The 14,231-nt window shown below is 33.8% G+C and overlaps 1 protein-coding gene across 3 annotated transcripts in view; it reads left to right on the top strand.

The window, feature by feature from the left end:
* Positions 1 to 14,231, top strand: part of LOC138696444 (lys-63-specific deubiquitinase BRCC36-like) — a 48,866-nt gene that overhangs the window by 13,264 nt on the left and 21,371 nt on the right. The window contains exons 5-7 of one of the 3 annotated variants that reach the window (XR_011331382.1): positions 3,377 to 3,485; positions 4,536 to 4,649; positions 5,748 to 5,884. Coding sequence is in view for 2 of the 3 variants with exons in the window: in XM_069821419.1 (XP_069677520.1) it covers positions 3,377 to 3,485; positions 5,748 to 5,890 (252 nt within the window). In the remaining variant the exon portion in view is untranslated. Of the gene's footprint in view, positions 1 to 3,376; positions 3,486 to 4,535; positions 4,650 to 5,747; positions 6,661 to 14,231 lie in introns of those variants that run through there. The other 2 variants (XM_069821419.1, XM_069821420.1) reach the window with 2 other exon arrangements.

Raw genomic sequence — 14,231 nt, forward strand, 5'->3', positions numbered from 1 at the left:
CTGTTATGCAAGCAGACCTATTGAGCTGAAACTTCATTCACTCACTCACTCACTCCCCTACATATATGCATTCCATAGCTCAAATATGAAACCAGACAATGCTTATATGGTGTTGCAATTTATATTTTGACTAGTGTATATGTGTGTCTATGCTTGAATGTATAAAGAAATAAATTGCATTTTAATATAATTAGTCCTATGTGGTAACAATTCGATTTATTCTTTGTCTCCGATAACACTAGTCAACAAGGTTTTTGTCACAAGGGTGAAAATGGTCATTTTAGATCAATTTTTGTGTGCTGATAGTGGATCTATACTTGAAAATTTTCCATCACGCACCATTTAAGAGGAAAATTGGAAATTGTGAAAAAAAAAAAAGAGGAATGAATTTACTAAAGAACTCGGGTATCGAACTATTGACTTTATTTAAACGATTACACAGTATATTCATAAGTTTTATAACTTATTGTTGCTCAGAATATACTAGAAGTGTATTTTAAGGAATAGGTTCTTTCAAATATGTGAGTCTGCATTAATAAGGTGCATAGTGGGCGATATATAGGCCTATCTGTATAACGTTATTGCTTTATGGCGCTAGACCAAGAGAAAGCACTGAGAGGATGGGCTTTTAGAGTGACATAGATTGCATTTTAGGATTAGTTGTAAATTGTTTGAGCTTGTGACAAGTTGTATCGCTGGTTTTAAGTGTTCATCTTCGTGTTCATTTACACTTTCTGAGAATGAAAAAATCTCGTCGTGCATGTGTAACTTCGCCGGACAGCTTTTGTTACGTATGTGGAGAATTTACGACAAATTCGCAGCATCGGCCTTTATCAGATAAGTTGAAACAAGCATATTATTACTATTTTGAATGTAATGTGTGTGATGAGGACAAATCATGGGCTCCCCATTTGTGCTGCATAACATGTTACTCAAAACTGATAAAATGAATGAATGGAGAGAAGAATCGAAGTATGCCGTTTGCAGTTCCAATGATCTGGCATGAACCGACAAACCATGCAGAAGTCCGTTATTTCTGTTTAACAAAGATTACGGGATTTTCAAAGAAAACAAGATATAAAATTGAATATCCTAATGTTCAATCTGCAATAAGACCTGAACCACATGGACCAAAACTCCCTATTCCTAATCCACCTTCGCAATTGGAAGAATAGATTCTCCTAATTGAACAAACAGATGACTTGGCTCAACCATCAACAGGATCTGTTCCGTCCTATAGTCCAGAACATCATAAAGAACCCCATTTAATCCAACAATGTGAACTGAACGACTTAATAAGAGATCTTAATCTCACTAAACAACAAGCTGAGATTTTAGGGTCTAGACTGCAACAATGGAACCTGCTAGCACCAGATACTATAATTTCATTGTACAGGAAGGGACATGAACGGTTTTCGAAGTATTTTATAATGAAAAATTCTATGTGCGCGTATGTAAATATAGACGGCTTAATGGAAGAACTAGGATTTCAACACATCCCAGAGGAATGGAGGTTGTTCATAGATTCTTCCAAAATAAGTTTAAAAGCAGTGTTAATGCACAATGGAAACACTAAACCATCAATTCCAGTGGTGTATTCAGTGGATATGAAGGAAACTTATACAAATTTGTCAATGTTACTAGATGCAATCCAATATAAAACATACTGCTGGAAACTCTACTCAGATTTGAAAATTGTCGCCTTATTGCTCGGACTTCAGGGTGGATTCACAAAATACTGTTGCTTTCTCTGTTTATGGGATAGTAGAGCGACTGGAAAACACTATATAGTGAAAGACTGGCCTCCCAGAGAAAGCTATGTCCCAGGAGAACATAATGTCAAGCATGTCTCTTTAGTAAAACCAGAAAAAGTACTGCTTCCTCCTTTACATATCAAGCTTGGTTTAATGAAGAATTTCGTTAAAGCTATGGATAAAAATAGAGAAGGTTTTGCATATGTAAGGAATATGTTTCCGAAACTCTGTGAAGCTAAAGTGAAAGAGGGAATTTTTGTTGGCCCTCAAATTAGGAAACTTTTGGAAGATAAGAGCTTCGAAAAAAAAATAAGTGTTGAGGAACTAGAAGCTTGGAATGCCTTTGGAAGTGTTTCAGTGGGTTTTTAGGTAATAATAAAGCTGACAATTACGAACAGCTTGTGCAAGAACTCCTGCATAGTTTCCAGAAGCTTCGTTGTCAAATGTCTTTGAAAATACATTTCCTACATTCCCATCTCGACTTTTTCCCAAAGACCTTAGGAGCTGTAAGCGATGAACAAGGGGAAAGATTTCATCAAGATATACACAGGATGGAACAACGACATCAAGGAAGGTGGGATTCTAGTATGATGGGGGACTACTGTTGGTTTTTGTTCAGAGAAGGTGACTCAAACTACAAGAGGGAAAAATAACTCTAAATAACTACATATATTTTTAAAAAATATAGCTTGAAGTCTGTATATGGTTGTTTACTTCAGTGTAGGGCTCTTAAGTTATTTGATTTGATATTTTAATCAATTTAATTTATAAATTTTAAAAAATTATAGTTCATTCGGTCCAGTTTTAAATTAATAAAGTAAAAGCTTATTTTGAAGGGAAAAAAAGGAATATAATGCTACTTTTTCTTATTGTAATTATTATTATGTAGCATTATTATTTTTCTATGAAACGTCAGTGTATTTTGTATATAAATTTTGTATCTTAGGAATTTATTTATTATCACTGTTGTAATTACGTATTTTCAAATGCACGAAAACGTTTTTTTAAATCAAAATATTTCCCCTTCTGTCACACAAAAATGTTACGTGTTACAGATTTTTCACTGCGATTTTTGTAATCAGCAGGATCGATTTAGTAAAAATCAGCTGATTTCATTTCTGTGACAGACAAAAAGTTAAAATTTGTTGACTAGTGTAATTATTTTTTTTCACTTTAATATTATCTTGATATACTGTAGTACTGTGAATTGAATATTTCACTACATGACCAGCCTCATGGGATAGTGGTCAGAGCTTCTGACTACAGTTCATGAGGTCCCAGGTTTGATTCCCAGTAGAACACAGGAATTTTTCCTTAAAGGGGAATGTTCCTGTGTTCGTCCATGGTCTGGAAATTAGGTTAGCTTAGGTTTAAGACTTCTCCTGGCAATTCATCATCATCATCATCATCATCAGGGCTGCGTAACTCTGCCTTCCATGTGGCCCAACTTCAGAAGTAGATTACAAATAAGCCATTGCCAGGAGAGATCAGAAATGTCAAATGACAACCTGGTGGCATTGAATAAAAAATATATATATTTCACTACATTTTAAATAATATTCCACTTGAAATATGACTACATTCTTAAGCATTATTTAATAAATTATTTATTCATATTGCAGTCAATGGTGGAGCTGCCTGAGATCTTGTTTCAAGAAGAGAGAGACAGCTATGATGTGACTACCAAACTCACGTTTCTTAGTATTCTAGCCCAATTAAATAACAAGGCTGGTGAGTGTATTTCTGATTGGTACTGACATCAAAATCCCATTATGGCAGTAAATAAGCTGTGAACCTTTCTCCTTCCCAAAATAAATTGCTTCTGATATATTTTTACCGCCATGTTTGTTAGCTTCATACATGTCGAAACACATGAAAACGTTAGTTCGATATTAAGGTTGTAAAATAATAAGAAAATTGATGACTTATTATTTGGAAAGTTCAGGTTTTAATTTTCAGTACTGGGGATTCAAACTAATACTTAGATGATTATCCTAAGTCAAGGAAAGTTACATATATTGTAAGACGAATAGGAAGGCATTCCAGTACATCTAACAAGACCTTTCATGTGAGTAAATAATTGAAATATCCCATTTTCTATTTGGGTCATTATAAAACACCACACATTAGTCATTAACACTCAAGATCAGTTTGGAATTGCACTCATAGAAACATGTTCCAAGATATAAATGTACATTTGACCCAATTTCTGCGTGCTCAGATTTATTGCTAACTCGTGGAGGTACAGATCCAACGTTATGACATTGAAAGAGATTTGTATTTGATGCAGTACTTTCGAGATAACAGCAGGATAGATATTCAAGACGAGCAACTTAGCCACCTAAGCATGCCCACTATGGAGGACAATATTTACTTTACTGCCTTGAAGACGTAATTTGGGAAGACCATGCATTAGAATTGCTGATTTTGCAAACGAACTCAACATCTTGTGCGTCATGCACGTAATTGCCCAGAAACAACTGGAATGCAGCAAAGTGAGCCCATTATATACTAAAGCAACTTACAGATAATCACATCTTCTCTAATATGAAACATTCTTATTCGTACTTTACATATTATCATGAGGGAAGATTGCATTTTCCGTATTATATTGTTAAAGGAGATGAACGTTGATGCATCGTATTACATCAAAGTCATAGTAAGCGTCCATGATATAGAGACATTTCCTCTACCAAATAAATTCAAAACAGTTAAATTAGCAAAGATTTTGGAAACTGTTCTATAATCATAAGTGAGCTTGTCGTTTATTTCCTGAATCAGAGGCACTGTGAATGCTGAGAGCTGTTGACACATATTGGACCAGAAGCAGGCCATTTTCGATGGCAACCTAGGTTGCTTTCCTATGGCATAACTTTCCTCCAGGATAATATCAAGGTACATGAATACAAGACACCTACACTCTTGAATACCTAAGGCATTTCAGAAGATAGGTATTGGAGCATCTTACCTTTGGTCTGTCATGCGGACAGTCCAGGTTCGTGTTCTAGACTGGCCTGGGATTTTTCATTTGATAAATCCATAGTCACACTTGTGGCAGGGAAGGTCGCACTTTGAGTTTCCTTGGGGTTCTCTTGTTTCCCTGTATTAGGCATTATAGGAATCAACATGATTCTGTCCCATTTGCAATCTGTTATCATTCCATAGTATTCCTCGAACACTGACTGGCAACATAAGGAGGTTGGATGCTCGAAACCAGGACATGCAGCAGTTCTCAGTGTAGTAAGCCAGTGTGGGTTATGAAAACTCCTGGCTCGATGGTAAGCACAATAGATCTTCTTGGTCGTAGTGCTCCCCTCTCAAAATTCAATTCAATTCAAAATCCATCTCGTGGCTCTGTCCCAGTACCCAGTGATTATCATCTATTCAGATGCACGACAAAGCACTCTATTGGAAGGAGATTTGCAACTGATGAAGTTGAGCAAGTCATAATGTCCCGGAGTCAGGTGCCTGACAAACATTTCTTCTATGCTGAAATCAGTGTCTAGATGTTATGTTAGAAGAAATGTTTTCATGAAGAATATGTAGGCTATGATACAGGTCGTACCAGCATACAAATAAACATGCTCAGTTGAAAAGTCTTGTTACTACAGATCTCGAAAGTGTAATCAAATAACATGACTATTCTGCTGTAGGATGATGTAGACAAATCACTGGTTTAATTCTTTTAGCTATCATGAAAATGAAAGTTGGCAAATCATTTAGTTTTGAAAAGTACACTTCACTTTACACTTGCGCCTGAAGTGGTATACAATTTTAATGTTGACCCCAACACATGATTTTGCCTTTAACTATTTTATAAATATTAATTTAGGTTGGCTAATTAGAATTGGCAACACTGTTGTTTTCTTCTTGTCACTCTTCCATAGATTTGTACAGTTCATTTACGAATATGGTGAAGTTCATCATAATAAGATTGAAATTAGCCATTTATTTCAGACATTGCTTACAGAATAGTCATTGTTCTGGTTACAGTTCTTACTAAGGCATTGTGCCACATCACAGAAGTTGTGTCAGGCCCACTTGTAACAGCCTTGGAACAACGTAAGGCCATTAATATCAAGAGATACGAAGATCTGCTGAAGGAGAAGAGGAGACTAATTGCCCTTAAATCATAGTCATAAAGTGATACACTTTCTGACTGCATTTATAACTCTCTTCCTATTTATTTGCTGGTATTCAGTAAAATTATAATTCATGTTTACGAGTAATAATGAAAAGTTACTGCTGGAAATGAATAATGTATAAAAAAATACGCCTTGATTTTGATCATAAAAAAGAGAGATTTTAAATCTGAGTTGAATCTGCCTGTGCAGCAAAAATTCTAACAAACATTTCCTTATCTCATAATGTGACAGTGGGTCAATGAACTTGTTCAGTTTAACTGAATGTTTTTATGAGACTGGTTTGGTTTTGAAAGAATCATAATCTTCAATATGTACTTGAAATAGGTGAAAAAATGCATTATTTGTGTAATATCATATAAGGTAGTAAATTTGTAGAAATTGAGTTTTGTAATGATTTCATAATTTCCATTATAGTGTTATTTTCTTGCATATATTTAATGTAACTTAATTCTTATTTGTGATAAGTCAGCTGCAATACAAATGCAAACATTAGTAAATAGCACGTCAGAACCAACAGACTGAAATATTCTACATTAGTAAATTATATAAAGGCAGGATTCTTTATGAAAATACTGCAAATAAGAGTCCTTGTATGTGAATCACATTGTCTTTAGATCCAAGTCGAAAATTTGTTTGTATAAAGCATCACAAATAACACTGAATGTATCATTAACAGGTGTATAACTTTGTTGTTCCATGATTTACAAATTATCAAAGTGTGTTGCTTTAAATGCAATAATTAAATCTGATTGCAGAAAGGACATGAGTCATTTTTTTATGAAATTCACTTATGAGCAGAGTCAAAATCTCTAGACATGTATTCACCTTTGTGTATAGAAAAGATCCCAATCTACGAAAGGTCGTTGAAAACATGGGATTGAATTTTTGGTTGAGTGCAGAAAGATCTGGAAAGATCGACCTTATCTTGCCGAATACCATCTCGCTATCACCACTCCCATCGACGCAAAATAACCTATAGCTTGCCCAAGTCAAGTCTGCGAGTGGGGATATCAGAATGGAATGTAGAGGCAAAACATAGTTGCCATATAGGTCATTTGACGCTCAGATTTCAGTGTGTGCACATCGTTTAAAACACACTACAGAGTGCACGCATTTTTTGTCCTTGTCTTCAGATAAAGGCAAGCTGTGACAACAGTTATGCTGTTTCCCAACCTCCCCTTCATGCAACTTTCTCTCCTATGCCCTCACTTGCCAATCGGAATGCCAAACCTCACTGCCTAGAGTGTGTCAAGGAAAAGTAGTACAGTTATTTCAAAGCGTCTTAAATTGTTCTCGGAGTGTTCGAAGTTACAGCTGTGTTGCTCATACATTGACTTATACTGTATTTATTTAATTTACAGTGAAACCTGTCTAAAGCAGCCATCTGAAGTTACCTTGTAAAATGGCCGTTTTATCAGGTGGCTGCTTGATTAAGGTTGCGGTTCTTTTATGAATCAGCATGAAAATACTGAATTTCACTGACTTTTTAGGACTGTACGCTTACAACAATCATGCATATTAATGTCAGCCTCTTTCATTCTTGCAACTAGCCTTTTCAAAACTCGCTTGCAGTACCTCAATTTAAATGACTGGATAATACCTTGATCAAGGGGCTGGAGGTGTGATGTATTTGGGGGAAGATACACCAATTTCACGGATCACATTGCGATTTTGTCGTTTAATCTTAGAATTGAAATCGCATAGCTAATTCTCAAACAATGATGATGTCATCCAAGCTTTATTGTTGGCAGTCCACTTTACCTCCAATAAGCCCATGTCAATATTTTTCAAACATCTCGGTTTTAATGATTTCCCTATCATTAAGAGTGCTTCTTTTTCTCCTGCAGCATTAAAACAAAAGAGCAGGGTTAGTCTGTCTTCTGCCAACTTCCCCCCGTTACACTCTTTTTTCTTAAAACTTAAGTTTTGTTAGATAGGGCCCTGAAGAAAAACCTGTTTCGTCAACATTGTAAATGTCTCTGAGTTGATATTCGGCAAGAATTGAAGGCAGTCTATTTTTTCCATTCTTCAATAGCATTGGTTGCAATGTCACCTCCTTCACCAGACACAGAATGAATTGCAGTGTTATGCCTTTTTCTAAAGCACTCTAACCACCCATTACTAGCAACAAAATTTCTTACATTGAGTTCTTTGGCAATTTCAAGAGCTTTCTCTTGAATCATAGGCCCATTTACTGCAATTTCTTCGCCCTCGCACACTTGAACCATTCGTAAACGAAATCATTCACATTACTAAACACAGATTCTCTCTTCCTCCCATTCTTCTAATATTTCACCTTTATTCTTAATTATACCGTTTATTTGTGTCCTTCCACATTTGAATATTTCTGCAGTTTTTCTCGCAGATGTTCCCTTCTCACTTTCTTCAATCATTTTTCGTCTCCACTCTAAATTTATTGTTAGACATGATTTCTCTCTGAAACTAACTTCACAGTTCCTCTGAATCAAGTGAATGAGAAAAAGAAAAATTCGTAAAAGCTGATCCATATAGAGAAAGACAGAAAGAGGAGAAAAAATAATAAAAACAATTCGAATGGTTAACTACCTAAAACATACTGTGACATTTTTGATAGAAAATGTCCGTGTTTCAATCCTTAAAAAACGAGTAAGAATTTATAGCTGTGCAGGGTCGGAGTGGAAAGTGACAAAAGAGTCATAAAACAGTAACCAACTAACCCCAAAGATATGGAGGGTGTATTGTTGTACACTTAGCTATTGCTTCCTGTCCTCTAACCATCGAAAAAATAGGTCAGACAGTATCCGTGAAAAGATTTTTTGTTGGACAGTGACCATTATAGTCAGGTTCCAATCCAAATAGACCCCGGCCGCTGGCCGGCGCATGAGGTGGCCGCTAAATAAAGAGAGAATTTGTATTGATCTTATGGAAAATCCAATTGGTTCCAGAGAAAATTGGCCTTTTTGCCAGGTGGCCGTTTAAATGAAGTGACCATAAAGGCAGGTTTCACTGTATATTTTTATATATTTATTTAATTTGGTGCAATGGCCAACAAAACTATACACAGTGAAGGTAGGAAATACATTTATCGTGTAATTAAGTTCTGTGACGAGGAGAAAGAGAGAGGGCAGTTGATAGTACCCATAAACAATACGAACACACGTGCATCACTGGCAACCCAAGTATCTGAGAGAACAATCTCGCAAATAAGAAAGAAGGGTCATATGGCCGATGATGCGGGAACTGAATTAGGAACTCCCAGCAAGAAAAGGAAACCATCTCCAAAAAAATTTCCTTAGATAACTTTGAAATGTGTGCTTTGCAGAACATTATTAATTCTATGTATGCCGTCAAAAAGGAAGTGCCCACCCCAATTTAAACAATGCTGAATTTATAAATGATATGGAAAGCTTTCTAATAAACAAGAAAAAAGTTAATAACCACATTGTAGTTGGAGATCTCAACATTCAAATTCTAGATGACTCTATGGATGACACAGGGCATAGATATATGAATATTATGTATGAATTTGGTTTTTACCAGTTATTAAAATCCATAACTAGACCACAGTCTTTAAAACCAATAACTACTTGAATTTATACCAAGTGTATATCATAGCAATATTACTGACCATTACACTACTACTGCTTGAATTACATTTATTAATAAAGTAGATTTTGAAGAGTCTGAAACTTATAAATATAACAGTAATATCAATTATGATGACCTATTGTTAGATATAAATAATGAAACATGGGATACTGTAATGAGTTATAATGATTCCGATAATGGTATCGAAATTTTTTACCAAATTTTAAATATGAATATTATAAAGCACACAAATAAAACTATTCAAAAAGTTTCTAGTAAGTTTAAAAAGATTAAACCATGGATTACACAAATAGTATAGTTAAATCAATCCGTATGAGAGACAAACTCGTAAGCAAATTGAGAAAAGAACCATTTAATATTATTTTAAAAAACAAATTTTAAAAAATTTCGTAACATATTATCTAATGTAATAAAGAGAGCAAAAGCTAATTATTTCTCTATCAAATTAGAAAAATATGGCAATAAAACTAAAATATTTTGGCAAAACTGTGCGAGAAGCGACAAATACTGAAGTAAATAAAAAAGAACATTTTTAATGAGATTTTCTCGGAATGGTTTAATCTTAAGTGATAAAAAACATATTGCAACAGAATTTAATTCGTATTTTACAAACATTGGCTTGAATATTGTATCATCCATAAAAAATAACAGTTTTCTTAGCAATGTAACTTCAGTAAATTTTTGTATGTATCTTTACCCGTAACAGATGACGAAATAATCAATATAGCCAAAACTTTAAGAAATAATGTATCACCTGGTCCTGATAACATAGGTGCTAAAATACTTAAGATGGTTATAAATTATATTGCCAAACCTCTAACTCATATTTTTAATTTATGTTTTCTAAATGGCAAATTCCCAAATAAATTTAAAAATGCAATTGTGAAACCTATTTTTAAAACAGGAGACAAAAGAAATATGAACAATTATAGACCAATATCATTACTTTCATGTATTTCAAAATTACTAGAAAAATGTATTAAAATTCGATTAATGAATTATCTTGATAAACATAATATTTTAAGTGATAATCAATTTGGTTTTCGAAAAAATTTCAGTACAGATAATGCAATATATCAAGTTACTAAAAAAATTGTTAGAGAATTTGATCAAGGTAACAAATGTATTGGTATTTTCCTGGACATAAGAAAAGCATTTGATACAGTAAAACATGATATCTTAATTTAGAAATTAGTCTTATTAGGAATCAAAGGTAATGCTTTAAACTTAATAAAATTGTATCTTAACGACAGAATTCAAATAACGAAAATTGACAATTATTCAAGTGAACCTTCACTTATCACGATAGGTGTTCCCCAAGGCACAGTTCTAGGCCCTATTTTATTTTTAATATATATTAATGACTTATTAAAAATTGACTTACAACAATACAATGGTGTTCATTATTCTTATGCAGACACAGACACAGTTTTACTTTTTGATAGAAAAACCTGGTATGATGCATTTAATAATTCAAATAATGAACTTAAATTAATATAAAAAAAATGGTATGATATAAATTATCTTTCTATCAACGAAAATAAAACCATAATTATTCCATTCCCATTATCTGAAAAATGTAACAAACCTCCAACATCTATATTAAGTATTAAATTACATAATTCTGATTGTTGTCTTGTATAGTGTAAATGTCTGATTATTAAGGAGTCGTCTGAAGTTAAGTATTTGGGTATAATTTTCGACAATAATTTAAAATGGAACCAACACATTAATTATTACTTTTGTAATAAATTACGTAAAATAATATATTATTTTGTTTTATTGAGTAATTACTTGTCAATAAGTTTATTACGCACAATATACTTAACTTTATTCCAATCGGTAATTATGTATGGAATTATAGAATGGGGTAGCTTATTTAAATCCAATTTTAATCCACTTTATTTATTACAGAAGAAAATGATTAAAATATGTCTTCATAAACCTATTGATTTTCCATCTCAAAAATTGTTTTTAGACTTTAATGATCTTAAAATAAGACAAATTTATTATATTGTATTAATAAAATTCATACCTAAAAATCGAAATAATTTTGAATTGTATTCTCATAGTTATGAAACAAAAGGTGTGAATTCTTTAAGATTGTTTGAACCAAAATGCAACACTGCTACAGTATTTAATCATAGTAGTAATTTAGGCCCAAGAATATATAACAAATTTATATTTAAATATCCTAATCTTGCCAATTCTAATAGTTCTAGTATTAAATTTAAAAAGTTATGTATGGATTTTATAAAAATTGAAAAATTGTAAATTTGAATTTATATATTCTTATTGTGTAGTAGACATACGACAAATTGTATTATATACTTATATACTATTTCAATTCAGGAATCCTCCCCTGAGCACGAGTTCTACTCTTTCAGGGGCGAGCTAAAGTTTTTCTGTAGATATTATATTTTATGTTACAATTATTAGCAAAATAAATAAATAAATAAACAAAATTTTGAAAGAGGCGAAAGAGAAGTTTCAATTCAAGGGGAAGAAAGAAACACTGTGGAAAATTATTAAAGTTTTGGGGTTTAAATTTAAAAAAAATGTAAAAATCAACCATGTGTGCTGATGGAAAGGGACGATATTGTAGCATGGAGAGCACGCTACTTGAGGGCTATTAAAAATAATCTCAAGATGGGAGACAAGAAGAAACCAATAATTTATATAAACGAGACGTGGATTCACGCTTCTTACACAGTTCAGAAATGTTGGCAGAGAGAAGACAAAACAGGGGTCAAAACAAACAATAATTCAGGCCAAAGATACATCATTGTTCATGCAGGTGGCGAAGAGGGTTTCATTCAGGGGGCTGAACTTCTCTACAAAGCCAAACAAAATTCCGGGGATTATCATAACGAGATGAATTTTGAAAATTCCAGTAAATGAGCTGGAGAGAAGCTTTTACCCAATCTGCCACCTAACTCATTAATCGTTATGAACAATGTCCTCATAACACTGTAAGGGACAACAGTCCTCCTACTACCAGTTCCAGGAAGCAAGACATTGAAGCGTGGCTGCAACAGAATAATATTCTGTATCAAGAAAATTCAAGAAAATGTGAATTCTGCGGCTTGTGAAAGTTCACTGACCATCTCCGTCATACAAAGTGGACAGTATATTCCGGAGCCATGGACATGAAGTTTTAAGGTTGCCGCCATACCATTGCAACTTAAATGTGATTGAGTATATATGAAGTATTATGAAACGAGTTGCAGAAAGAAATGTCAGACAGTTAATGTCACAAATTGAATCTTTCACTGTTGAAACATTGCGATCAGTGACGGCTGAGGAATGGAGAAAGTCTTGTCAGCATGTGAGAAAAATTGAGGAAGAGTACTGGTTAAAGGACGGATTGGTTGAGATGGAAGTGGAGAGGATTGTGATTCAGTATGGTGGAATTTCTAATGATAACGAAAGTGACGTTAACCAGGAGGACGAGGGCGATGAAAACGACGATGACGGCGAAGACTTTGACATGTCTGGCATCGTTCCTTTAAAGTAACTCTGGTGAGTCAATTTACTATTTTGTTTCATTCACTGTATCATAATTATATTAATTATTGCATGTTGCATTGTCTGTTTATTTGTATCACGTCATATTATTCCTGTATTGTATCAAGCTTACTTGCATTGCTGCTCTATGAACTGAAGCGCAGTAGGAATACTTTACTGTCGTATGTGACTGTATAGGTCTCCTCTCGTTACTGCCTCCAACTTCCCTTCTTGGCTTACAGACTTAACTTGGTCAGGCAGTAGTGGTTGATACAGTGTCGCTAAATAACCAAGTAAAAGAAAAGAAAAAGCACATTTCACCTGTTTTTGCCTCAAAAACAAAATCTTGCTCTACCTTTATGCCTTGCATATCCAGACAATGCAGTTCCACTCAATGTGCAAAATGTCTGATATTAAGAAATCAGCTGCCTATGTGTCAGAAACTGCCGAAAACGAAGAATTCTGGAATGATATCTTTCAATGGCCAACTAAGAAATGAAAATACAACATGTAGGAAGAAATATTATCAGATATTCTAACAGAGACTGTATAAATACTGTTTTAATGTCAGATGTGAAGAATGTTAGCAGCAACTTGAAATTTGTATGCTTTCCGCAATGGAACAATAAAAATAAGTTAATAAATTTTCACACACAGTAATAACCAAAAATCACTGGTGTAGCTCAGGCGGTAGCACATTTGCCTGCTGATTCAGGGTTGCGCTCGGGCGTGGGTTCAATTCCTGCTTAGGTTTTTTCCCAACTGTAAGGTGAATTTCAGGTAATCTATGGTGCATCTTCGGCCTCATCTCGTCAAATACCATCTGATTATTACCAATTCCATTGACATTAAAATAACCCAGTAGTCGATGTAGTGTCGTTAAATAACCACATAAAAACAAATAACTATAAACTTTGGTTTGTACATTACTTGAATTTGTGTACATTAATAGATATTCACTATGATTTAAGGTAATTTATTACTATATATTTTATCCTCTATTTCCTTGATTGCAGAAAGGACCTGAATCCATCAATTATATATATATATAATTTGAACTGGTAATGGAAATTACAGGAAAACGGCTGAACAGATTTTACTAAATGACCCGTCATTTTGAAGCTTGGCATCTAAGGATTTTCAGAAAAATAGTAACTTTCAGTGAAGCGTTAGTTATTTTCCAAAATCCATCTTTCATCAGTTTTGACAACTAGACTAATTGCATTTCAGAATAAAA

This window comes from Periplaneta americana, chromosome 3 (assembly GCF_040183065.1).
Source record: "Periplaneta americana isolate PAMFEO1 chromosome 3, P.americana_PAMFEO1_priV1, whole genome shotgun sequence".
Taxonomy (NCBI): Eukaryota; Metazoa; Arthropoda; class Insecta; order Blattodea; family Blattidae; genus Periplaneta; species Periplaneta americana.